The sequence below is a fragment of the Mytilus trossulus genome, chromosome 7 (genome assembly GCF_036588685.1).
Source record: "Mytilus trossulus isolate FHL-02 chromosome 7, PNRI_Mtr1.1.1.hap1, whole genome shotgun sequence".
Taxonomy (NCBI): Eukaryota; Metazoa; Mollusca; class Bivalvia; order Mytilida; family Mytilidae; genus Mytilus; species Mytilus trossulus.
Window position 1 is genome coordinate 2956792 of NC_086379.1, and position 27290 is coordinate 2984081.

A 27290-nucleotide genomic window follows, 5' to 3' on the forward strand; every position below is an offset into this window, starting at 1 on the left:
CAGTACTGCATTTATAGAAATAGTAACTGTATAGTTATTGTTTAATAATGAGCAGTACAGCATTTATAGAAATAGTAACTGTACAGTTATTGTTTAATAATGAGCAGTACAGCATTTATAGAATTAGTAACTGTACAGTTATTGTTTAATAATGAGCAGTACTGCATTTATAGAAATAGTAACTGTATAGTTATTGTTTAATAATGAGCAGTACAGCATTTATAGAAATAGTAACTGTACAGTTATTGTTTAATAATGAGCCGTACTGAATTTATAGAAATAGTAACTGTACAGTTATTGTTTAATAATGAGCAGTACAGCATTTATAGAATTAGTAACTGTATAGTTATTGTTTAATAATGAGCAGTACAGCATTTATAGAAATAGTAACTGTACAGTTATTGTTTAATAATGAGCAGTACAGCATTTATAGAAATAGTAACTGTATAGTTATTGTTAAATAATGAGCAGTACAGCATTTATAGAAATAGTAACTGTATAGTTATTGTTTAATAATGAGCAGTACTGCATTTATAGAAATAGTAACTGTATAGTTATTGTTTAATAATGAGCAGTACAGCATTTATAGAAATAGTAACTGTACATTTATTGTTTAATAATGAGCAGTACAGCATTTATAGAATTAGTAACTGTACAGTTATTGTTTAATAATGAGCAGTACAGCATTTATAGAAATAGTAACTGTATAGTTATTGTTTAATAATGAGCAGTACAGCATTTATAGAATTAGTAACTGTATAGTTATTGTTTAATAATGAGCAGTACTGCATTTATAGAAATAGTAACTGTATAGTTATTGTTTAATAATGAGCAGTACAGCATTTATAGAATTAGTAACTGTATAGTTATTGTTTAATAATGAGCCGTACTGCATTTATAGAATTAGTAACTGTATAGTTATTGTTTAATAATGAGCAGTACAGCATTTATAGAAATAGTAACTGTATAGTTATTGTTTAATAATGAGCCGTACTGCATTTATAGAATTAGTAACTGTATAGTTATTGTTTAATAATGAGCAGTACAGCATTTATAGAAATAGTAACTGTATAGTTATTGTTTAATAATGAGCAGTACAGCATTTATAGAAATAGTAACTGTACAGTTATTGTTTAATAATGAGCAGTACAGCATTTATAGAAATAGTAACTGTATAGTTATTGTTTAATAATGAGCAGTACAGCATTTATAGAAATAGTAACTGTATAGTTATTGTTTAATAATGAGCAGTACAGCATTTATAGAATTAGTAACTGTATAGTTATTGTTTAATAATGAGCAGTACTGCATTTATAGAATTAGTAACTGTATAGTTATTGTTTAATAATGAGCAGTACTGCATTTATAGAAATAGTAACTGTACAGTTATTGTTTAATAATGAGCAGTACTGCATTTATAGAATTAGTAACTGTACAGTTATTGTTTAATAATGAGCAGTACTGCATTTATAGAAATAGTAACTGTTTAGTTATTGTTTAATAATGAGCAGTACTGCATTTATAGAAATAGTAACTGTACAGTTATTGTTTAATAATGAGCAGTACAGCATTTATAGAAATAGTAACTGTATAGTTATTGTTTAATAATGAGCAGTACTGCATTTATAGAAATAGTAACTGTATAGTTATTGTTTAATAATGAGCAGTACTGCATTTATAGAAATAGTAACTGTATAGTTATTGTTTAATAATGAGCAGTACAGCATTTATAGAATTAGTAACTGTATAGTTATTGTTTAATAATGAGCAGTACAGCATTTATAGAATTAGTAACTGTACAGTTATTGTTTAATAATGAGCCGTACAGCATTTATAGAATTAGTAACTGTACAGTTATTGTTTAATAATGAGCCGTACAGCATTTATAGAAATAGTAACTGTACAGTTATTGTTTAATAATGAGCCGTACAGCATTTATAGAAATAGTAACTGTATAGTTATTGTTTAATAATGAGCCGTACTGAATTTATAGAAATAGTAACTGTATAGTTATTGTTTAATAATGAGCAGTACTGAATTTATAGAAATAGTAACTGTACAGTTATTGTTTAATAATGAGCAGTACTGCATTTATAGAATTAGTAACTGTATAGTTATTGTTTAATAATGAGCAGTACAGCATTTATAGAATTAGTAACTGTATAGTTATTGTTTAATAATGAGCAGTACTGCATTTATAGAAATAGTAACTGTATAGTTATTGTTTAATAATGAGCAGTACAGCATTTATAGAAATAGTAACTGTATAGTTATTGTTTAATAATGAGCAGTACAGCATTTATAGAATTAGTAACTGTATAGTTATTGTTTAATAATGAGCAGTACTGCATTTATAGAAATAGTAACTGTATAGTTATTGTTTAATAATGAGCAGTACAGCATTTATAGAATTAGTAACTGTATAGTTATTGTTTAATAATGAGCAGTACTGAATTTATAGAAATAGTAACTGTATAGTTATTGTTTAATAATGAGCAGTACTGCATTTATAGAATTAGTAACTGTATAGTTATTGTTTAATAATGAGCAGTACAGCATTTATAGAATTAGTAACTGTATAGTTATTGTTTAATAATGAGCAGTACAGCATTTATAGAAATAGTAACTGTACAGTTATTGTTTAATAATGAGCAGTACAGCATTTATAGAAATAGTAACTGTATAGTTATTGTTTAATAATGAGCCGTACTGAATTTATAGAAATAGTAACTGTATAGTTATTGTTTAATAATGAGCAGTACAGCATTTATAGAATTAGTAACTGTATAGTTATTGTTTAATAATGAGCAGTACTGCATTTATAGAAATAGTAACTGTACAGTTATTGTTTAATAATGAGCAGTACAGCATTTATAGAAATAGTAACTGTACAGTTATTGTTTAATAATGAGCAGTACAGCATTTATAGAATTAGTAACTGTATAGTTATTGTTTAATAATGAGCAGTACAGCATTTATAGAAATAGTAACTGTATAGTTATTGTTTAATAATGAGCAGTACAGCATTTATAGAATTAGTAACTGTATAGTTATTGTTTAATAATGAGCAGTACTGAATTTATAGAAATAGTAACTGTATAGTTATTGTTTAATAATGAGCAGTACTGCATTTATAGAATTAGTAACTGTATAGTTATTGTTTAATAATGAGCAGTACAGCATTTATAGAATTAGAAACTGTACAGTTATTGTTTAATAATGAGCAGTACTGCATTTATAGAATTAGTAACTGTATAGTTATTGTTTAATAATGAGCAGTACAGCATTTATAGAAATAGTAACTGTACAGTTATTGTTTAATAATGAGCAGTACTGCATTTATAGAAATAGTAACTGTACAGTTATTGTTTAATAATGAGCAGTACAGCATTTATAGAAATAGTAACTGTACAGTTATTGTTTAATAATGAGCAGTACTGCATTTATAGAATTAGTAACTGTATAGTTATTGTTTAATAATGAGCAGTACTGCATTTATAGAAATAGTAACTGTATAGTTATTGTTTAATAATGAGCAGTACAGCATTTATAGAATTAGTAACTGTATAGTTATTGTTTAATAATGAGCAGTACAGCATTTATAGAAATAGTAACTGTACAGTTATTGTTTAATAATGAGCCGTACTGCATTTATAGAAATAGTAACTGTATAGTTATTGTTTAATAATGAGCAGTACTGCATTTATAGAATTAGTAACTGTATAGTTATTGTTTAATAATGAGCAGTACTGCATTTATAGAATTAGTAACTGTATAGTTATTGTTTAATAATGAGCAGTACAGCATTTATAGAAATAGTAACTGTACAGTTATTGTTTAATAATGAGCCGTACTGCATTTATAGAAATAGTAACTGTATAGTTATTGTTTAATAATGAGCAGTACAGCATTTATAGAATTAGTAACTGTATAGTTATTGTTTAATAATGAGCAGTACTGCATTTATAGAATTAGTAACTGTATAGTTATTGTTTAATAATGAGCAGTACAGCATTTATAGAATTAGTAACTGTATAGTTATTGTTTAATAATGAGCAGTACAGCATTTATAGAAATAGTAACTGTATAGTTATTGTTTAATAATGAGCAGTACTGCATTTATAGAAATAGTAACTGTATAGTTATTGTTTAATAATGAGCAGTACTGCATTTATAGAAATAGTAACTGTATAGTTATTGTTTAATAATGAGCAGTACTGCATTTATAGAAAGAGTAACTGTATAGTTATTGTTTAATAATGAGCAGTACAGCATTTATAGAAATAGTAACTGTACAGTTATTGTTTAATAATGAGCCGTACTGCATTTATAGAAATAGTAACTGTATAGTTATTGTTTAATAATGAGCAGTACTGCATTTATAGAATTAGTAACTGTATAGTTATTGTTTAATAATGAGCAGTACTGCATTTATAGAAATAGTAACTGTACAGTTATTGTTTAAAAATGAGCAGTACTGCATTTATAGAATTAGTAACTGTATAGTTATTGTTTAATAATGAGCAGTACTGCATTTATAGAAATAGTAACTGTACAGTTATTGTTTAATAATGAGCAGTACAGCATTTATAGAAATAGTAACTGTATAGTTATTGTTTAATAATGAGCAGTACAGCATTTATAGAAATAGTAACTGTACAGTTATTGTTTAATAATGAGCAGTACAGCATTTATAGAATTAGTAACTGTACAGTTATTGTTTAATAATGAGCAGTACAGCATTTATAGAATTAGTAACTGTATAGTTATTGTTTAATAATGAGCAGTACAGCATTTATAGAATTAGTAACTGTATAGTTATTGTTTAATAATGAGCAGTACAGCATTTATAGAATTAGTAACTGTATAGTTATTGTTTAATAATGAGCAGTACTGCATTTATAGAATTAGTAACTGTATAGTTATTGTTTAATAATGAGCAGTACAGCATTTATAGAAATAGTAACTGTATAGTTATTGTTTAATAATGAGCAGTACTGCATTTATAGAATTAGTAACTGTATAGTTATTGTTTAATAATGAGCAGTACTGCATTTATAGAATTAGTAACTGTATAGTTATTGTTTAATAATGAGCAGTACAGCATTTATAGAAATAGTAACTGTATAGTTATTGTTTAATAATGAGCAGTACTGCATTTATAGAAATAGTAACTGTACAGTTATTGTTTAATAATGAGCAGTACAGCATTTATAGAAATAGTAACTGTATAGTTATTGTTTAATAATGAGCAGTACTGCATTTATAGAATTAGTAACTGTATAGTTATTGTTTAATAATGAGCAGTACAGCATTTATAGAATTAGTAACTGTACAGTTATTGTTTAATAATGAGCAGTACAGCATTTATAGAAATAGTAACTGTACAGTTATTGTTTAATAATGAGCAGTACAGCATTTATAGAATTAGTAACTGTATAGTTATTGTTTAATAATGAGCAGTACTGCATTTATAGAATTAGTAACTGTATAGTTATTGTTTAATAATGAGCAGTACTGCATTTATAGAATTAGTAACTGTATAGTTATTGTTTAATAATGAGCAGTACTGCATTTATAGAATTAGTAACTGTACAGTTATTGTTTAATAATGAGCAGTACAGCATTTATAGAATTAGTAACTGTACAGTTATTGTTTAATAATGAGCAGTACTGCATTTATAGAATTAGTAACTGTATAGTTATTGTTTAATAATGAGCAGTACTGCATTTATAGAATTAGTAACTGTACAGTTATTGTTTAATAATGAGCAGTACAGCATTTATAGAATTAGTAACTGTACAGTTATTGTTTAATAATGAGCAGTACTGCATTTATAGAATTAGTAACTGTATAGTTATTGTTTAATAATGAGCAGTACAGCATTTATAGAATTAGTAACTGTACAGTTATTGTTTAATAATGAGCAGTACATCATTTATAGAATTAGTAACTGTATAGTTATTGTTTAATAATGAGCAGTACTGCATTTATAGAATTAGTAACTGTATAGTTATTGTTTAATAATGAGCAGTACTGCATTTATAGAATTAGTAACTGTATAGTTATTGTTTAATAATGAGCAGTACTGCATTTATAGAATTAGTAACTGTATAGTTATTGTTTAATAATGAGCAGTACTGAATGTATAGAATTAGTAACTGTACAGTTATTGTTTAATAATGAGCAGTACTGCATTTATAGAATTAGTAACTGTACAGTTATTGTTTAATAATGAGCAGTACTGCATTTATAGAATTAGTAACTGTACAGTTATTGTTTAATAATGAGCAGTACATCATTTATAGAATTAGTAACTGTATAGTTATTGTTTGATAATGAACCGTACTGAATTTATAGAAAGTATACACATAACATTATAAGTTTTTATATTAGTCTTGCCGGACAGTATTGAAGGGTAATAAGATGGTAGAAGTGTTAAAGAAAACGTCGGTTAATTCTTGGTAGTGTTGAATATCAACCTGCTCACATTTCACTTCAATTGATTTGGTGTAAAGAAATCGCTAACAGTTTAGATGAAAACCATCACCTTATACAATGACAACTGTGAATGTACATAACTTATGTGTATTCAATAATGTTTTACTTGGGTTTTATAAGATCAATATTAATACCTATAAAAAACAATATGCAAAGATATAATAGCAATGTTGAATTGGAAACCTTTAAGAATATCCTCATTTGTATATAAGGATCGTAAAGATTTCCCGGATAAGGACTTGGTAAACAACATCTTCGTAAAAATGGGATGTGCTATCTCGTTTGTTTGTAAGAGGTATTTTACGTGTACAGCAAAACTTTCAAACTTTGTTTGTGTATCTATGAAATAGGTAAACTATTTGTATTTGGTTTGTTTTGGGCGTGCCAATCACTTAAATTAGAAAACAATTGATAGATATTTTGATTGGAAACGAATAATAACGTTTTGCGAGTGGTTTGTTCAACTTCAGAATGTTTTATTTTCGAAAATCTGAAATAAGGGGGGGGGGGGGGGTGAAATTAACAAAATGAAATTAGGGGATGACACTAAATATCATATGTGATGGTGTAGTTAATCCTATGCAACAGAGCTTAACATAAAATGTACGTGCAGGATTATTTGAATAAGCAAGATAAGCGACACATGTGTCATCAATGGTTGTATACATGCCTATAAAAGTTAACACTCTTGGACACTTCATACTCCTTTTCCTAATTTCTAAAAACTAAAGTCTTGAAAAACATAATTTTGGAAAGTATGATCAGTAGATACTGTAAGTGTTTCGCAATCACGCTGTTCAGTTCCAATTTTAATTGGTGATTTGTCAACAATTATCGGTGTATTAATGCTGGATATGTGCAAGTCCCTCTCATATTTTACCTTTTTTTCCATGTCAAATCCGGGAATAATAGTATATCTAACGTCAATATTAAGTTTCTAGTCAGATGCATGCACATTTTATTATATGTTTGTACTCTCTCAACTTTGAAACGAGCTATTCTGTCATGAAAATTGATATGTCAAATGATTAAATAAGAAAAGGCAGGGGCGGATCCAGGATTATTGAAAGAGGCGAAGTATCTAAAGTTCGCCGAGCGCATCTAGGCGAAAACATTTTGGACCATTTTTGGGCTAAAAAACATAAAATAAGACTTTATTAATGACGGTCGCCAAATGAAAACACAAAGGTCACACCAAGTAGGCAGGTTAATTGCAGTCGGGCCTTGAAAAAAGTAATTCAGGTCGCCGAAACAGACATTCCAGTTATGGGATTTACATGCAAACCCCGGCCCAAAACAATTACGCCTTTTTTTATTCATCATCTCATTTAATACTAAATGATTTTGTTAGAAATTTTTGTTTCTAATAGCACTATAGTGTCACTAGCATGATAATTGAGCAAGCTTAACTGGATAGCTCTATACCAACGGAGAGTGAACATCAGATTATGTCTATTTTACAAAATTGTAAATGAACTAGCAGCAAATCCAACAGAAACTTCAAAAATGAACATCTATACACTACAATAATATGGCATACACTATCTTCAGCCCAAGACCACTTCAAATTCTCATTCTCTCCAAGAACAGTAGTAGCATGAAATAGATTATCGGAATCGACAGTGAAACCTCCTACTATAGAAGATTTCAATACACTGGTAACTTTGATGATGGAATATTGTTTATCCTGCACCAACTGTACATGTGGCATGCACCATGTGTATTCTTCTTTGATCTTTTATTGCATTGTAAATAGACATTAACAGCAGTTTTATAGTCATACGTTGAAGAAATCATGAATAGAAAAAAGGCAAAAAAAACAACCCTTAAACTGACTGAAGCTAGAGCAACATGAACCCAGGATTTGAAAAAAAAACAAGGAGTGATCGATACCAGGTGCTCAGACAGAGATATACATCTCAAATAAGAAATAATAAAAAGTACAGATATTTTTTTTAGTATAAAGAATGTACAAGTATTCAGAAATGCAGAGATATAACTGTACGGGTTGGGGTGAAATATTCATGTATTTGGAAAGGTCTTGAATTGATTTTTTTAAAGATGGGGACTTGATTAAATATAAAGCATTTACATATTTCCGGCCAGGAATTTCCTCAATGGAAGAAAAATCACCAGTGCAGACCCTTAGATGAAGCTAATATCTATGGTAATATTTTGACTGACATTTGTATTTATTTAACATGAAATTATTATCACAGCTTGTCGATCTAGATGAACAGTACTATCGGTTGCATACAATTCAGAAACCATGGATTTGGGTTTACACACTGAACAGATACAGGGTACGTGTTTAAAAAAAAAGATCTCTGGAGTTTAAAATCATTTTTAAAATTATTTGGTGAAAATTATCAAATTAAAAAAAAAAATCAAACTTTGGGGAATTTTTTATAATTTTATAACTTTGATAAAAAATTCCCCAAATATCAACAACAATTCAAATTTAAAATTTGTATTTTATTTTTTAGATATTTGATAATTAGTATAAAAGTCCCAGTTGAAACCAAGGATTTGTATAATAAGACAAATCCTTGATGAAACTTTAACAATACTAAACTTTTAAACGTATATCTAGTTTTAATTATTTCCTTCATTTAAATTTGATTTTTTTGGATTTTTGATTATGATTCTAAAATAAAAAAAAAACGGGTAAAAACGGAGGGGTGCCTGTGAAGTCAAGTTAATTTCAATCTGAGATCAGAGACATATAATGTATTATATGTCTCTGATGAGATTGAGTTAATTTACAACTTTTAGAATCCGGAAGTTCGATCGAAACTGGTCCCGTCACCGAACAGAATTGTAGACATAAATTTAGCGGGAAATAGAAATTATACACAAATCATGGCCGCGACAGCTACACAGAATGCAATCACATTGAAAGGATCGACAGAAATAGTTTCCGAGTTCTTTTGTAAATGTTTCTTTTAATAACAACAATAGCCATTACTTTTACACAATCTTTGAACTTCCAGAAACTAACAGTACGATAATACTCCCCTGGGAGGCCTGTACTACAAAGGAAGAAGAACTAATGTGTTTAATCCCAGCCCCATTTTTTTTCGAACGCATGCCAAGTAAAATTATTAGGCAGCCAAATTATTATTGAACTGAAGCTCTACGAAAACGTAGCTCTTAAGGTCCTTATGATATATTATTGCGGATCACGTAAAAAATTTAAAAGGTTAGAATGCACACAACATAGCTCCGGAACTGTAGCGCATAGGTCCTAAATGTTACTTTTATTTTACTATTTGTCCGCAAATATAGTAAAAAAATAACATAAGAAACTATGAGCCACGGATCTGCAGCTGCATGTACACTAGTCCAAATAATTATGACGTCTTGAAAGGCTATTATATTTTTTTTCTTTGACGCCTTACTTATTTATGAATGTGTAAAATCTGGGAGAATCCATAGTGGTAACCTACGTTGTTAGGAATTTGGTATTTATCAACAATCATATCATTTTCTGTAATTCTAGCTGCTCAAAATAACACTGGAAATATTTTCCTGCAAATATTTTTTTATCCAGTAATGAGTCGAAGTAAGGCGTCAAAGAAAAAAAATATAATAGCCTTTCAAGACGTCATAATTATTTGGACTACATGTACACACAACACCAGGGCTTCCAAAAAATATTTGAGCCAGCCGGGCATTTTTTTATTACGCGCACAAGGCCACTGTGTGCGCGTAATAAGTACACTAAACACATGTATTTCTAAAAAAAACAGTTGTTGGCATGACACGGGTTATGTTCTTCTCATATATATTTTATGATAGTATGATACTAAACCCCTAACGGGAGGGATTGTACCTGATATTCATATGATGAAGACATAATCTTTCAATCAGTTTAATTGAGGTCTGGAGCTGGCATGTCAGTTAACTGCTAGTAGTCTTGTTATTTATGTATTATTGTCATTTTATTTATTTTCTTTTGTTACATCTTTTGACATCGGACTCGGACTTCTCTTGAACTGAATTTTAATGTGCGTATTGTTATTCTTTTACTTTTCTACATTGGCTAGAGGTATAGGGGGAGGGTTGAGATCTCATAAACATGTTTAACCCCGCTGCAATTTTGCGCCTGTCCCAAGTCAGGAGCCTCTGGCCTTTGTTAGTCTTGTATTATTTTAAATTTTAGTTTCTTGTGTATAATTCGGAGTTAAGTATGACGTCCATTATCACTGTACTATTATGCATATTTTTAGGGGCCAGCTGAATGACGCCTACGGGTGCGGGAATTCTCGCTACATTGAAGACCCATTAGTTGCCTTCGGCTGTTGTCTGCTCTATGGTCGGGTGGTTGTCGCTTTGACATATTCACCATTTCCTTTCTCAATTTTAATGTATACCCGTTTCAATAACTGGCATTGACATCTTTCATACATATGTTATTTTAGATATTTTATTCAGAAAAGAAGCGTTGTGTATGGTGTAAAGCTGACCAAATAAGTCCTTCTGTACAGTGCATAGTTTATAAAAATTGCTGACCTCAAAACAGCTGACAGAACGGTTTTCAAATAAAAAGCTGACATAATTATGATCATCCAGTGTCAGATTAAAAAGCACTGTTTATATTGATTATTTGACATGTGAAGAAATAAACTATAGCTGTGAATAGTCTTAATTTCAATAGGTTACAGACAGTTGTAGACTTTAAATACGACCTCCTTAATTACCATAGTCTATCAAATTTGTTGTGAATGCAACGTAATTTTATTTGATAAATAGCAAATAATAACTCAAACTATTTAAAGATATTTTTTATTGTTAAATATTTCACAAACAAATCCCCCAACATTCCGTAAAAGTTTCTGGAATTGTAATAAGTTGATTAGATATTTAACAGACACTAGTGCACTTTTAAACATTGTTTAATTAAAGATGTTGATTGGAAAAAACACAAAATCAAATTTCCACAAATATGCAATTTTCCTAAATCCACGAAAATTGATACTTACGAAAATAAATGAATTCACAGTACATTAAATGGATCAATTTGATCTACAAAAAAATGTATGACACAATGTAATAGAATCAATAAGATAAATAGTGGGTTGAGAAAAAATCAGTAAGAAACTTTAACCTTTGACATTTTAAACGAAATGCTGTTAAATAAAATAAAGTACATCAATTTCATGTACACAGGTATAACAAATAGTTTTGTCATGTTTGTTAAAAGAAAAGAAATAATTTTGTTGTTCATTGTATTTTCTTTATTAGTCCTAGCCTGCCCTTACATTAAACTTTTATGGCAAAAAGGCATGTATTGGTAGATTTAATGTGTAGTTGTTATATTCTTCATTGTAATGCTGCGTTCACACAAAATTTGAATTTGATTCGCCTTCACTAATTCCCTTTAGTTTAACATGTTTAATTTGCATTCAAAATGTTTTATGTCCAACTCTAAATTCAAATTGCAATGGGCGTTAAAAGTCCCTCTACTGCCTGAACAACTTCAACTTTTAATTGGTATTAACAAAAACGCATTTCTAATTAAGGAGAATTGGATAATGCGATTCAGCCAATTCGAATTAATTGGAGTTTTAAATAAAGGAGAATGTGTGAACGTGATTATGAATCCAATTCAATTTGAATTAAATGAAAATGTGAATGAGGCATACACTTCTTATGTGACTCTTTTGTATAGAGTTATTGGCCTGTAGTAAAATGTAGAAATTCTTACAGCCCCTAGAAAATTAAATTTTATAAGCCTGGATTACTGGACATGTGTCCAAATGTAAACTACAGACAAGAAAATTATTCACTCCCTTATCAAGACCCTTAGACATGTTTATATGATAAAACTGTAACAAAATACAGAATGTTAAGGCCCCCCTTTATAAAATGTAAGACAAGCAATGTTTTACATCATATATACATAATATAGATTGCTAATGAGGCAACTCTCCATCCAACTCGCAATTTATAAAAGTAAACCATTATAGGTCAAGGTACGGTCTTCAACATGGAGCCTTGTGTAATACCGAACAGCAAGCTATAAAAGGCCCAAGTATTAGTACATACAATGTATAATTCTCAATAATTTTATTTTCTAGCTTTTGGAATCAACAGTATTCTGTACCAAAGAGGAATATACCCACCTGAGACGTTTACCCGACAACAAAAGTATGGACTCACTCTCCTCGTCACTACAGATGATGCACTGAAAAATTATCTCAATGAAGTTATTTCACAAGTTAAAGGTTTGTCGAACTAATCTTAATTTAAAAAAGAAGATGCGGTATGATTGCCAATGAGAAAACTCTCCACAAGAGAACAAAAGACACAGAAATTAACAGCTATAGGTCACTGTATGGCCTTCAAAAATGAGCAAAGCCCATACCACATAATCCGCTATTATAGCTATTAAATGCCCCAAATCAACAAATGTAAAACAATTCAATCAAAGAAACTAAGGCCTAAAAAAAAAAGAAATGTGTTTCCGATAACATCATTTTGAAAAATAGGGTTGGTAGGTCGGATTTTTTTTTTTTTTTTTTGACATCGTAAATGAAATCCGGAAAATTATCATGGTTTTTCCAAGTCCCGATCCGTAATTAGTTTCAAAAACCGGAAGTGTGCCATTTGCAATGTTTTTGAAGCACCTGTTGTGCAAATTTCTTGGATTTTAACCTATTTGGAATACCTTTTGACATTAATAAAATGTTTTACTGGCTTTCTATGCACAAGAGGAAGCAAGAGAGAAAAAATAGTATGTCATCTATCAGAAGCCTGTGTCAAAAACAGGGTTGGTTGATAATTTTTTTTTTTTTTTTTGGAAGATCCAATAAAAAAGTTAGGGGCTAAAAAACAGGGTCGGTCGATTTACCAGAAACACAGGTCTTTTTTTTCTCGGCCTAACGGCCTTAATTATGTACAAAAAATTTACGAAAGACAAATATGTAACACATCAACAATACAACAACTTCTGAATTACAGGCTCATGACTTTGGACAGGCACATACATACAGAATGAGGCACGGTTAAACATGTTAGAGGGATCCCCACCCTCCCTCTAAACAGGGACAATGTATATTTAAAGCCCACTAGTATTGTTCTTCATCAAACTGAGATGTCCTTCTGCTGTATACAGGAATATGAGTACACACATGCTGGTTCAGTCAAAATATTACTCAGGGTGGTTAATGTTTTTACAGTGATTTATAATAGAATAACTAATTGAAACAATTCAGATAGAGGAAAATATTTAACGAGTGACTGAACAACACATAAACTCACTTATGTGTGTGGCACATGAGTAAATTATCAGTGTTGTTGGTTGTGTGCTGAATATTTTTTGGAATTTGAATTTACTAAACTGAACATGCAATTCTGCTAGAGTTGTCTCCCATTGCATACTCAATTTATCACTTAGATAAAAACATACATTGTACAATCGGGCATGTCAGGTGTGAAAATGTATCTGACCCATTTACATCTTTTTATAATCAGTCAATTTCTCTAAATACTTAGAAAATATCATTTAGGCAGTCCAAGCTGTCAAAATTAACCAGACATATTGTGTACATACATGTATATTTGAATTATTTCAGAATGGCTACAACAGATGACAGTAAAGAAGTTAGTTGTTGTGATCAAAGACATAGATACAAAAGAAGTATTTGAAAGATGGCAGTTTGATGTAGAATGTGATAAATCAATTCTTAGTGATGGGTAAAATATTTTAAATTTGATCTTTCCCTAATGCAGTTAGATTATAATGTTACTCATGCATAGATGCCAACCATTACGATTTTTCTGTAGTTTTTCCGATTTTGCAATAAAAACTACGCTATTACGGTCAAATTCAAATAGTTACGGATTCCCAATCATCGCCGTTCAATTTTGTAAAACGCGGATTTTTATCATTACTTTTCTGTCCTGGTCCGGTATTTAGAAAACGCAAATGTAATGCTTCTGGTTTCTCGGGAGTTATCAACCTAATGTTGGAATCTAACTGACTTTCGAAGAGGCAAACTTGCATTTTATGTAGTAGCTTACCCCCTTTCTCTACTTCTCCTTGACAATACGAAAATGTACGAGTCGAGAACATCTGAACAATTAATGAATGGAATACATACTACAGACAACATGTTGAAAGACAAATTTTAGTGCACATCATTTTGCAACCACTCGTCAGTAATTTTTATTGGTAAATGCAAGTTTATAAATGATAACTGAAAACTTTTCAAAAATACGGAAACTTTGATAGTTTGTTACTGATTGTGTCAAAAGGGGTTGGCATCTATGCTCATGTACAATTTGTAAGATCTACAAACTTCTCTTACTAAAAGTCTTAAATCAAAGAAAAGCCTGACAATATATATGTGTCATGGAAAAAAGTGAAGAAAAAGGCTAACAAATCTTTAAAAAAAATAATATTGAGCAACATTAAAGGGGTACTAGCTACAAGATATATAAAAAATCTGAAGTAATTTTTTTTTTGTTAAATCAATAATGAAAGTTAAATAGTGAAATAATAATTCGCTTTTAGCAGCCAAAATAGTTCAATTTTATCAAATTAAGCGAAGAAACATTGATATTTGCTAATGCACTTGCAAGTGAATCAGTCGACTTCATTAAATCCCTATTCATGTGAACTTCAGTTTAACCCCTAGCTAGAGATTGACAGCGCATGCATTGTACGTGTACTGGTTATTTTTTTTTTAAAAAGAATGTCAACAATGAAAGTGAAAATACGGCAAACTATTTGATTACTTATTCGATCCATATAAAACCATTCTTATATGGTTTTAAAAAAACAATGAGAAACATATATGTTTAATTTATAAATTAAAATCAAACAGACCTATAAAAATCTTATTGCAGGAGTTGGTTTAATCAATTCATATCTTTATTATGTTTACATCGCTTATATGGTAATTTGAGGTCAAATCAAATCAAAATTAGATGGCGTCTGGACTAAAATTCACACGAAACGAACCTACATATTCTCTACCCCATGCTCTGTAAACTGTTTCTTTTGGACTTTTGGTAGTTTGGATAAATGTTTTACATTGTTATAAATCAAATATGAGAATTTGAGTCAAATCTGTGACCATGAATTTGACAGCTAGTGCCCCTTTAACACCATTAAAAACCTGGGGTGAATATATACCATGTACACTATAAAAATATGTATAATTCAACTCCTGGTTATTTAATCCTTTAAAGTTCTAACTGATAATGCAAAATCATGGATATCAAAAGAATAAAAAATTGCTACATTATTTCCATTATGTAAACTCTCAACAGTATTCTGAATGTTGTGTCATTATTAAATGAAAGATGTGGGCAAATTTGTAATCAACTTTAAGACAAAACTAGCCTGCTGATTTTTATCAACATGATCAAGCTTTTGACTTTTAATTGGAAAAGCTAGATATAGCGATCCTACATTCCATTGTCGTCAGAGTCCACAAATATCCACTCTGTGGTAAAAGATTTTGAAATTTTAATAACTTTCATGATCATAAAATAGTATCCAGAAGTAAATTTTGTAAAAATAAAATTCCATCTTTTCCTTATTTTACTTACAAATTGACTTAGTTCATTGTAGTTTATATTGCCAGGAAATATTACATTCACTCCGTGGTTAAAGTTTTAAAAATTTGAATAACTTTCTCAAACTGTCCTGGATTTTTGCCAAACTTGGCCAGAAGCTTGGTTATGTTTCTGTTAGTATCCAGAAGTAAATATGTCAAAATAATTCCATTTTTCTGTATTTTACTTTAATATAAATGGACTTAAGATTTTCTTCCATTTAACATTACATACAGTCTGCTGGGAAAGTTTTTAAAACATTATAAGATTCATTAACTATCCTGGATTTTTTTTCCTTGGGAACCCTTACGAATTTTTATTATGAATTTTTTATGTGTTATTTCTTTTGTTGCAATTAGTTTGAAGTTCAACTTTAAATTCTAATATGACGTCCTTATTACGCTTTGTAAACAAAGCTGTGTTCTAATGAGCACAAAAAATATGTTTGACACATGCGCACGAACTTACTGTGTATATTAACGTTATTTCCATCATTATCCTTTAAAATATATACATTTAAGCAGCTTACATACACTTTTATAATATATTTTTTATAAAACAACATATATTTACCCTGCTCGTAGTTTTTAAACTTATCAAATATGAAATGTTATGCACAGACTCCTCGGGGAGGAAACGGGTAAAGCCAAACATTTTTACAGTATTTTTGTATGCCTCGACCTATAAAAATACTGTACTTGTCCTATTAGAATCGAAATAATTCCTTCATGTCATGCTCTATGCTCATTTTAACATGGATAGGCATTATATTTGACCACATTTTACACCTCGCAAACGCCAAGTGTAAAATATCGACAAATATAATGCCTACCCATGTTAAAATGAGCATAGAGCATGACATGAATGAATTATTTCTTAATTTAAGTAGAATATGAAGGTAAAGGTTTTAGCTGAACTTTTATTTCCGTTATCTCGTCAAATAGTTTAATTTTAGATTTTGCTTGTTACTTTTGAAAATACAATTATTTATGATTTATTTTTCAGAAAACCAAGAGAGAAGTCTGAAAAGGAGATTAATAAAGAAATTTGTTCAGTTTTACGGCAGATAACAGCTTCAGTTACATTCCTACCTCTTTTAGAAAGTGCTTGTAAGTTAATTAATAAGTGTCCAAGTTGCCTCAGATAGTAGTTTTGATGTTACACATGTATATAGAATTATCAAAGGGACATTTAAACTGACAAGTGGAAGACTACTTGTCAATGCTAGTGCCACAAATGTACAAAAAAAAAAACCCCAACCAAAATGCAAACACAAGTTTATAAAACACAACATAGAAAATGTTAAACTGTATAACAAGATCACCACCAAAGACTGAGAGGTGATCTCAATAGTATATACTGTAAATTCAGAAATTATTCTGAAGTTTTTGATATTGTGATAAATGTGACAGAGTTGTAACTGGAATAATTTAAAACTTTATTAACAAATTATCAGAACATTAGACAAACTACACATACAAATAAAACACATACATAACAGAGCTCCAGATAAGCTGCGTATTTGCGTGATCACGCAATACAAATAATAGAAAACCCAATGCAATTGTCCATTGAAGGGTTCAACAACCCAATTAATTCAACAGAAAACCCAATTATAGGCCAAAACCATGATTCTCAACCCTTTCATTGGCTACCGTTTGTGTTATTTACCCTTATCTGTTTACAGTCGTCGCGTAAACTATTTTTATAATATTTATTATTGGAAATTTCCTGTCGTTCTAAAAATAGATCCCTGCATCAAGTAGCTGAAATGGGTCCCTGTTTGAGGTTTCCGTTGCTCAATAGGTACACGTGTTTATGTAAATATTTCGATCTTCTCAGTGTTTATCAAATTAGTGTGTGTCATGTGGTCATATTTTTTTCGCATTGCTCGGGATTTTTCATAACATACATCGAATTAAAACGAAAGTGAATGTCCGGTTAAAATATCGAATAGAAGCATGTTTTCGGCTTATTTTGGAAAGCTGAGGGAAAGTTATAATGATAACAAGACTCAGCCAGTGTCTTTAGGAAGCGTCCATCGAACGCACGGGCGTGTGTGCGTACCATAACAAAAACATTGCTAATAAACACGGGGTTTCATCTAAAACGAATTCAGTTGGAAAAAGTGAAATGCCCCATTAATTATGAAATGATAAAGCATCAGAAATCAAAAGTTCTAATAAAAAACAACTAAACCCAGATATATGTAATTGAATAAAAGAAAATCATTCAAGTATAATTAGAGTTTATATACTATTTTTTATTCATTTTACGGTTAATTAGTGAATACACGCACCATGCACACAGCCATTGATCAGGCACTGGTCTCAGAATTTATTAAATAAAGGTATAAGACGAGTGCCTGTGAATACACATATCTTTTTTTGTGAGAAAATACAAAACTGGCAAAAGGTTTGAAACGGGACACACATTAAACCTACAATTGCTCCCCAGTGAATAAACCAAATAAAACAGCTAGCAAATAACCCTAACCATAACCCTAAACCAAATAAAAGAGCTAAACAAAGACAGAAACATATTAATTTAAGATGGAAAAAAATTGGGGTTGATATTGCCTAAATATTCAATATTGTGTCGATGAAAAAACCCAACACATTAAGGAGCTTGGTGGTGAAAAACCCAATTTGATATTAACCTGAGGGGTGAACTGGAATTGATAATGCAATTAACAAACTTTATCACCCAATTATATAAGCAAATGGTGGGTAAAAACCCCAATTTATGAATTCTTATCTGGAGCTCTGAGTTATCAAAGGTATAACAGTCACATGAAGTTCACATTGAAAAAATGTGAAAACAAAATAAACATACATAACCATGATAATAAATAAAAAATGTAAAAGATTAAAACTGATAAATATATTTTAAACATGTCGCTCTATTTTTGGAAAATGACGCAGTCATTGTTCCATAACTGCCGACCTGAACTTCATTACATTTCTCTGCCTACCGCGCTTGGTTTCGTATTTCCTATTTTCCATACAAACTGGAATCTGCTTGTGTTATCATTATGCATCATTGTGTAGTATTAAATCAGCCAGGACCCAGTTTACACTGGTTTTTGCTTGTATTCCACTACACTCGAACAAAGTGTTGTAGTTTGACGGGAACCAGTTTTAGAATTTGTAAACTACAAAACGTAATCGGTTATTGTTCATTCCGTTTTGGTGTTTCATACCGACTTAAATGGTTTGAATACGCTTAAGACCCTTCAAACATTAATGTGATAGGTATTTTAAAGATTGTTTTACAAAATGATTGAACTGTTTTACTTTCAAAGTCGTACTATAGGGATATCTGTCATATACGGATTTCCACTCTCACCGGTTAATTTCTTCTTTTACACGTGCTTTGGAAACTTCCTGTTTAATCGCAAGTTTTAAAATTGTTTTTGAGTGAATTAAACTTATTTTAACAATCATGAAGCGTTCCAGAATCATTTTAAAGCAGTTTCTTCTTCTCTTTGATGATGGAAAATATGTTTTCTCAAGAAAATACCGCAAACGATCGCAGAGGAATTGAAACGTACAAGTCAAGTCGGCACCTGGTTAAATTGGCATCTAGTCAAATCGGCACCTATTCGACGTCAATTCGGCATCCAATAATATTTGTTATAATATTTTCTATTCAATTAATTAATTACTGTTACCAAGTACATAGTGAATATGTTGTTGTGTATTTTGGTAAACCACGAAACGAAAGTGAATATGTAGTGTATAAAGGTAAACAACGAAGCCCTTACCAAAGCTGTTGTTTTAACAATTAGACAATTTGTGTAATTGTAAAAACAAGTCAATTATTAAAATAAAATGGAAAACTATGAGTCCCTTTCAATAAATCAAACTTTCATGCCAAATAATTAGCAAATTTAAGGTGTTTGTTTTTCAGTAAAGTTTAAACAGCATTAAACCAACAATCCTGTAAAATGCGCAACTGGTTAAAATAATGCAGAAAAATACACAATATCTCATGTATTAGTCCAAATAATTATGACGTCTGGCAAGGCTATTTTATTATTTTTCTGGGACGCCTTCCTACGACGTTCATAGGAAGGTGTTCCAGAATAAAATTAAAAAAGCCTTGCCAGACGTAATAATTATTAGGACTACTCATATATATATATATATCATTAAAAATACACCAAAAAAGTCATTAGTTGAGAAAAATAAATATATACAAAATGTACATGAACACCCAAAAATGTGAAAGTTAGTATTTAACTCTTTTTGCTTAAATACTGAAAAAAATGCTGGCAACCCATTTCTTATTTTTACCCTATTGCTTAAAATACTGTTAAAAATATATATTTAACATGGGTGACGAATTGACTATATCAGGTGTCGATTTTAACCAGGTGCCAATTTAACTAGGTGCCAGTTTGACTAGAATTCTTTGACAAATGTTTGAAACTATCTGAGTTTCATTAGACCTTTGATAGCAGTAACAAAAAGATTATTTACTTAATATTTTGTGGGAGAAGGGGGTTCAGACTGTGTGGTATCAGGTCTGTTTGTGCCCAATACATTTTCGCACCCTACACGTTCGCACATTCACACTCCACTCATTCGCGCCCAATTTTAATTCAAATTCAAGTTGAATAATTGGAAAATCATGGTTGTTGTTTTAAATTGCTTTGGTGTAAATACTGAATGTATTTATAGCTTGGTATGAGTAAAACATTGAAGATTTTAAAGGAAAAAACACAAAAGATAATTGTTTTTAACATCTTGGTCCCATTGATCTGAAACAACGAAACAATAAAACATAGAAACCAAAATTTAGCAATCCACTAATATAACCAAAACATGATAAAATTTATTCAACACGCAGAAACAAACATAGTCAGAATCTCACTTCATTTTGAAACAAGTCAATGAAACAAGTTATAGCAATACACTAACCAAAACATGATTAAGAGTTATTCAACACAAAATAAAACGTTGACAAAATACCACTTTATTTAGAAAGGATTATTATTATTTTTAGCAATACCTTATCCAAAACATGATTAAGATTTATTCAACACAAAAAAAAAATTGCTGTCTCACTTTATTTTGAGACAATGACAACAATTATACTTATAAGAAAACACTTGCTTACAGAGTTATTAAACACAAAACCAATTAAGATTGGGTGCGAACATGTAGGGTGTGAAAGTGAAAGGGGTGAAAATGAGTGGGCGCAAACGTGAATGGAAGCGAACGGACCCAGATTCAGACTATGTACCAGTGAGAAATATACAAGCCTTTCTACGGTATTTATTTGTACAATTCAGCTAGTCTTGACCTATTCATTTGTCTTAAAAAACCAGCCAGTTGTCACCTTAACTTCACACACACACACATATACGAATATCAATTATATGCTCACGATACATGTTGCATTGTTAAACTAATTACGGTATGTGAAAATCAAGACTTGCATAAAAACTATCCCAATATTAGAGACAGTGGCGTCATTTTTCTTCAGAGCTTTCAGCTCTTTGATTACATGTATATGTAAAGGCATCTTTACAAGGTGAATACGATGCTAGTAAATTCAATTTAATTATATGCAGTAAAACCTGTTTAAACGGCCGACTATGGGACTATGAAAAAGGGCCGGTTTATTCAGGTTTCCGTTTTGACCGGAAGTTAATGACTTGTGACGTCCGACATTTTGCATGTGAAAGTTCTCTCTGATTGTAAATTATATCTGATGTATTAAAATACTTTCACTTCGTTTTTCATTGTTTGCATTTGCATCATAATGCTCACGTTGTTTGGATTGTAAGACGAGAGTTTTGATTTACTCCCATGAACAATAATTTGAAATGTTGGAATGGCTGATTAAAAAGCCAGAATATTATCAAACGTAATTTCATCACTTTGGAAAACGTTGTCGTACAGTGTACAATATCAATTGATTGTTGTCATCCGGGTGTTTATCATTATCAAGGTCGTTTGTTTAGGGGTTCACAACAGGGAACCCAGGATTTCGAAATCAAGATGTGAATTTCTTACTACGCAATTTTAATTTGTTTATCCAAGTTAAAACGTAAGTTCTGTCAGAGATACATTCAGTGTGTCTTTTCGTTTAATTGACACGTTTATGATGTTTTAATAGCTCACTACTGTACGATTCTAGGTTCACAGTTTGACACCTGACTTATTGATTATCAAATATGTTTTGATTGCATATCGATCATTGAAATTAATTAGACAAACTGGTTTTGACAGTTAATAATTAATGTAATTAAGAGTATTGGGACTTTATAATTAGACCGGAATTCGGAATACACAGGGTCCGGTTTACAAAGGGTATTTTAACAAAGACTTTGAAAGGAAAAATATGGGACTTTCATTTTCGGCCAGAATGGACAGGAAACCGGTTTATTCAGGGTCCAGTTTAATCAGGTTTGACTGTATCATGTATATGTGCAGGCACATGAATATGAGAACTGGAAATCTTTGTAAGAAAACTTGCCATAGTTAAAAAATGGTCTAACTGCATTATGAACATGTGAAAAAGATGTTTTTCAAACTTTCAGCTATTTCCTTTATTCTTGATTGATAGAATAAGAAAATGTATATGAAAAGAAAACACTTATTAAAGTCTAACTGAGATTTTCATATATTCTTTCAGGTGCTTTTGATCTCCTAGTCTATACAGATAAAGATCTAGAAGTACCAGACTCTTGGGGTGAAGATGGCCCACAATTCATTGCAAATTCAGAGGAAGTTAGACTTAGATCGTTTACAACGTTACTTCATAAAGTAGATGCCATGGTAGCATACAAAAAAACAGATTGATAAAATATAAAATTGAGATGAATAAATCAAGGAGTTCGCATACCAGAGAACATGTATGGGAACTTAGGACAAAGGAGAGAAAAAATGCTTTGTTTGTGGAACTGGAGATGAGATTTTGTTTTTGTTTTGGAGAAGTGAATTTGAATGTTTTTGACTGCTAGATTTAACATTATGATTTTGTCTTTGCATTTTTGAATGCCTTATTGCTAGCTTTTCATTTGTGCTGTATATTTCTCTGAAACAGTATTTTTTTATGTTTCATAACCATGATAATTTTCTGTAATATTATATGTTTAGTTCAAAGATGAATATTTTCTAAGTTTGCATTTTGATTACATGGGTTTATAACTTTTTTCACAAAAGCATTTAATATTCCTAAATTTTGATTTATACACATGATACATCTGAGCTTAACAATAAGTTTTAAAGCATTCCTTTTTTAAACTTTTTATAAGAACTATAAGATAATTGCAGACATAATCATTTTTACAGTAATATATAATGTTATTAAGTAATGTTTTCTTACAATGTTTACACCACATGTAGAATAATAGGAAGTGAGGAATTAAGTTGTTTGTCCCTTTTCCATAGTAGGTTTAAATGTTAAGTGAAAAAAAATTACCATGCAGTTGCGTTCAAATCAATACGTGACTTTTTTAACACATTTTCCAAAAAAAGGATAAGTGGTGAGATTGACAATAAGACCCTCACACCCAAAAAACTTTCTTTGAGTAATTTTTCATACACTTTGTTGTACAAATTTATTTGGAACTGATTATTACCCATTTTAAAAAATAAAATTTTCATTTCTATTCTCCCCCACCCGCTTAATGATAAATCATTTTCTGCTTTTTTCAAAGGTTACCAAGGTAACTTTAATCATGTGACAAACTGTGTACAAACATCCTGATCTTATTAGCCATGTGATTAGTTATGCTAGTAATTTATTAAGTGTTTTTGTATTTTTCCATTATTAGTGCTAGAAAATGCTAATTTTTGTATCGCATATTTGATACTGAAATGACACAATGTGAATCTCATGCTTTCAGTATATGTTCACTGATATTCACTGAAGATATTTTATTAGACCATTATTATAAAAACAAATGCTGAAAATAAACATAAAATGGATAAAGAAATTCTGTTTTATTTATAATATTTAAAGTTAATTTGAAACGATTTTATTTGGTTGATGGAAATTCTATTAAGATATAAATTAGTTTTAAGACCTAATGCGAGACATAGGATAAAAATTTCACATCACTTGGCGTCCGTCATCGTGGTCTGCATAAACTTTTAACATTTTGATCTTTTTCTAGAGAACCACTGAATGGAATGGAACCAAACGCAGCATGAATGTACCTTTATATGAGGTGCTGACCAAGCTTTGTTACTTTGTAGCCGATCCATCATCATAGATGGCTGCCAGCAGGGGACTTAGTTTAACATAGGACCCTATGGGAAATACATACAAATAAAATTAAGAATGGAAATGGGGAAAGTATCAAAGAGACAACAACAACCCGACCATAGAAAAAACAACAGCAGAAGGTCACCAACAGGTCTTCAATGTAACGAGAAATTCCCGCACCCCAAGATGTCCTTTAGCTGGCCCCTAAACAAATATATACTAGTTCAGTGATAATGAACACCATACTAATTTCCAAATTGTACACAAGAAACTAAAATTAAAATAATACAAGACTAACAAAGACCAGAGGCTGCCAACTTGGGACAGGCGCAAAGATAAGGCGAGGTTAAACATGTCTATGAGATCTCAACCCTCCCCCTATACCTCTAGCCAATGAAGAAAAGTAACCCAATTACAATACTTACATTTAAAATTCAATTCAAGAGAAGTCCGAGTCTGATGTCAGAAGATGTAACCAAAGAAAATAAACAAAATGACAATAATACATAAATAACAACAGACTACTAGCAGTTAACTGACATGCCAGCTCCATGTACATGCTTATAAAATAAAATCTGTACGATGTTGACCATGCTAATATTTAAGGTCTTTAATTTAAATGTTTGTATTGATGATCGATGTTAAGTATCAATAAGACGGCAAAGCAACCACACCCAAAAAAAATATAGGAAATTTCGAGGTTGAAAAAACTGTCTTTAGAAGATGTTTAGAGATAAACAACACAAATCTAAGGCAAACATCAAATGTCTAAGCTCAATTTAATGTAAGTGTTTGATCTTCATTAGGTTTGTCTTCTATAAATTAGTCATCACTACCTTAATTAGGAATGTAGACTGCCAATTTCTGTAAAATGTAAAGGGTAAATTAAAGGTTGTAAACAACTTACAATATTTAGCTTTTTCAAACTTTATTTCTAAAAACAATTTATCATTGAAAAAGAAACCCAAATAGAAAATAAATGTATACTGTTTAAGCTATACATAAAGAACAAATATTAACCATAGGTTGATCTGATTTATACAGGTTGTTCATATGTTGTTCTGTGATATCTCTGCTCCATGGTTAGGGGAGGGTTGTCGGCTGCTTACAGGTTTAGATCTGTCACATTCTGCATCACACTAAGTAGCTTCTTTGATTATTACAGGATAATGAAATAATTGTTGTTTTTCCTTGATAATCTCTGATAACGTTTGTTTATCAATATAAGCTAAATGAAATGTTAGGACGTATTTGGGATTAAAAAAATACTATTGGAGTGATAATGCTTTATTTATCCTTCAGGATGCTTTCCAAAGTAAATTGGTGGAAGTTTTTAAATTTTTTAAGAATCTTCATTAATCTTAACTTAATTCTGGTTTACCACATCTGAGGTTCTTAGTGGGTGAAATTGGTGAAATTTCTTGTGAAAGATATAGAAATAATTTGTGACATTTCTTTTGATGGCAGTAGTCAGAACATTGTAGCACATTGTTTTCATGTAGATATGATCGAGATCTGCTTTGCAGATGACTTACATGGACCTACATTTTAAACTTGCTTCGCTTCTAGGTTGAAGTTTGTTGGAAGACTAATTAACTTGTTACCTCTCTTTCAATCTTTGAATTTTGATGGTATTTCAGAGTCATTACAATTTGCATGCTGGTACAGGATTTGGGAAATGTTCGGTAACGTTCTCCGAGTTCGGTAACATATCTGAAAACTACTGAATTCAGTCTGTTCGCCGAGTTCGGTAACATGTACAAACACTTATTAATTGCATAATTTAGTATTATAATATTTTATCTGAACACTACTTTGTTCGCCGAGTTCGGTAACTTCGGTAACCTATCCGAACACTAATGAATTCAGACTTTTCGGTAACTTTGGTAACCTTTCCGAACAATACTTTGTTCGCCGAGTTCGCTAACTTCGGTAACCTATTCAAACATTTATTAGTATGCTTTAAATTGTATAATAGTATTTCATCCGAACACTACCTTGTTCGCCGAGTTCGGTAACATATCCAAATACTTATGAGATTGCTTAATTTGGTATAATAGTATTTCATCCGAACACTACCTTGTTCGCCGAGTTCGGTAACTTCGGTAACCTATCCAAACACTTCTCAGTTTGCTTTATTTGGTATAATAGTATTTCATCCGAACACTACCTTGTTCTCCGTGTTGAAGACCGAACTTTGACCTATAATTGTTCACTTTTTTAGCTCACCTGGCCCGAAGGGCCAAGTGAGCTTTTCTCATCACTTTGCGTCCGGCGTCCGGCGTCGTCGTCCGTCGTCGTCGTCCTGCGTTAACTTTTACAAAAATCTTCTCCTCTGAAACTACTGGGCCAAATTTAACCAAACTTGGCCACAATCATCATTGGGGTATCTAGTTTAAAAATTGTGTCCGGTGACCCCGCCAACTAACCAAGATGGCCGCCATGGCTATAAATAGAACATAGGGGTAAAATGCAGTTTTTGGCTTATAACTCAAAAACCAAAGCATTTAGGGCAAATCTGACATGGGGTAATATTGTTAATCAGGTGAAGATCTATCTGCCCCGAAATTTTCAGATGAATCTGACATTCTGTTGTTAGGTTGCTGCCCCTGAATTGGTAATTTTAAGGAAATTTTGTTGTTTTTGGTTATTATCTTGAATATTATTTCAGATAGAGATAAACTGTAAAAGGCAATAATGTTCAGCAAAGTAAGATCTACAAATAAGTCAACATGACCAAAATGATCAGTTGACCACTTTAGGAGTTATTGCCCTTTATAGTCAATTTTTAACCATTTTTCGTAAATCTTAGTAATCTTTTAGAAAAATCTTCTCCTCTGAAACTGCTGGGCCAAATTATTTGAAACTTGGCCACAATCATCATTGGGGTATCTAGTTTAAAAATTGTGTCCGGTGCCCCGGCCAACTAACCAAGATGACCGCCATGGCTATAAATAGAACATAGGGGTAAAATGCAGTTTTTGGCTTATAA

At 30.8% G+C, this 27290-nt stretch overlaps 1 protein-coding gene across 1 annotated transcript; it reads left to right on the forward strand.

The window, feature by feature from the left end:
- Positions 1-9311: 9311 nt before the first annotated feature.
- Positions 9312-24066, forward strand: LOC134724492 (mitotic spindle assembly checkpoint protein MAD2A-like). The gene is made up of 5 exons (XM_063587542.1): positions 9312-9434; positions 12586-12732; positions 14083-14203; positions 17078-17181; positions 22721-24066. The coding sequence occupies exons 1-5, from the start codon at positions 9365-9367 to the stop codon at positions 22885-22887; spliced, it is 609 nt and encodes a 202-aa protein (XP_063443612.1). The 5' UTR covers positions 9312-9364; the 3' UTR covers positions 22888-24066.
- The last annotated feature ends 3224 nt before the right edge of the window (positions 24067-27290 follow it).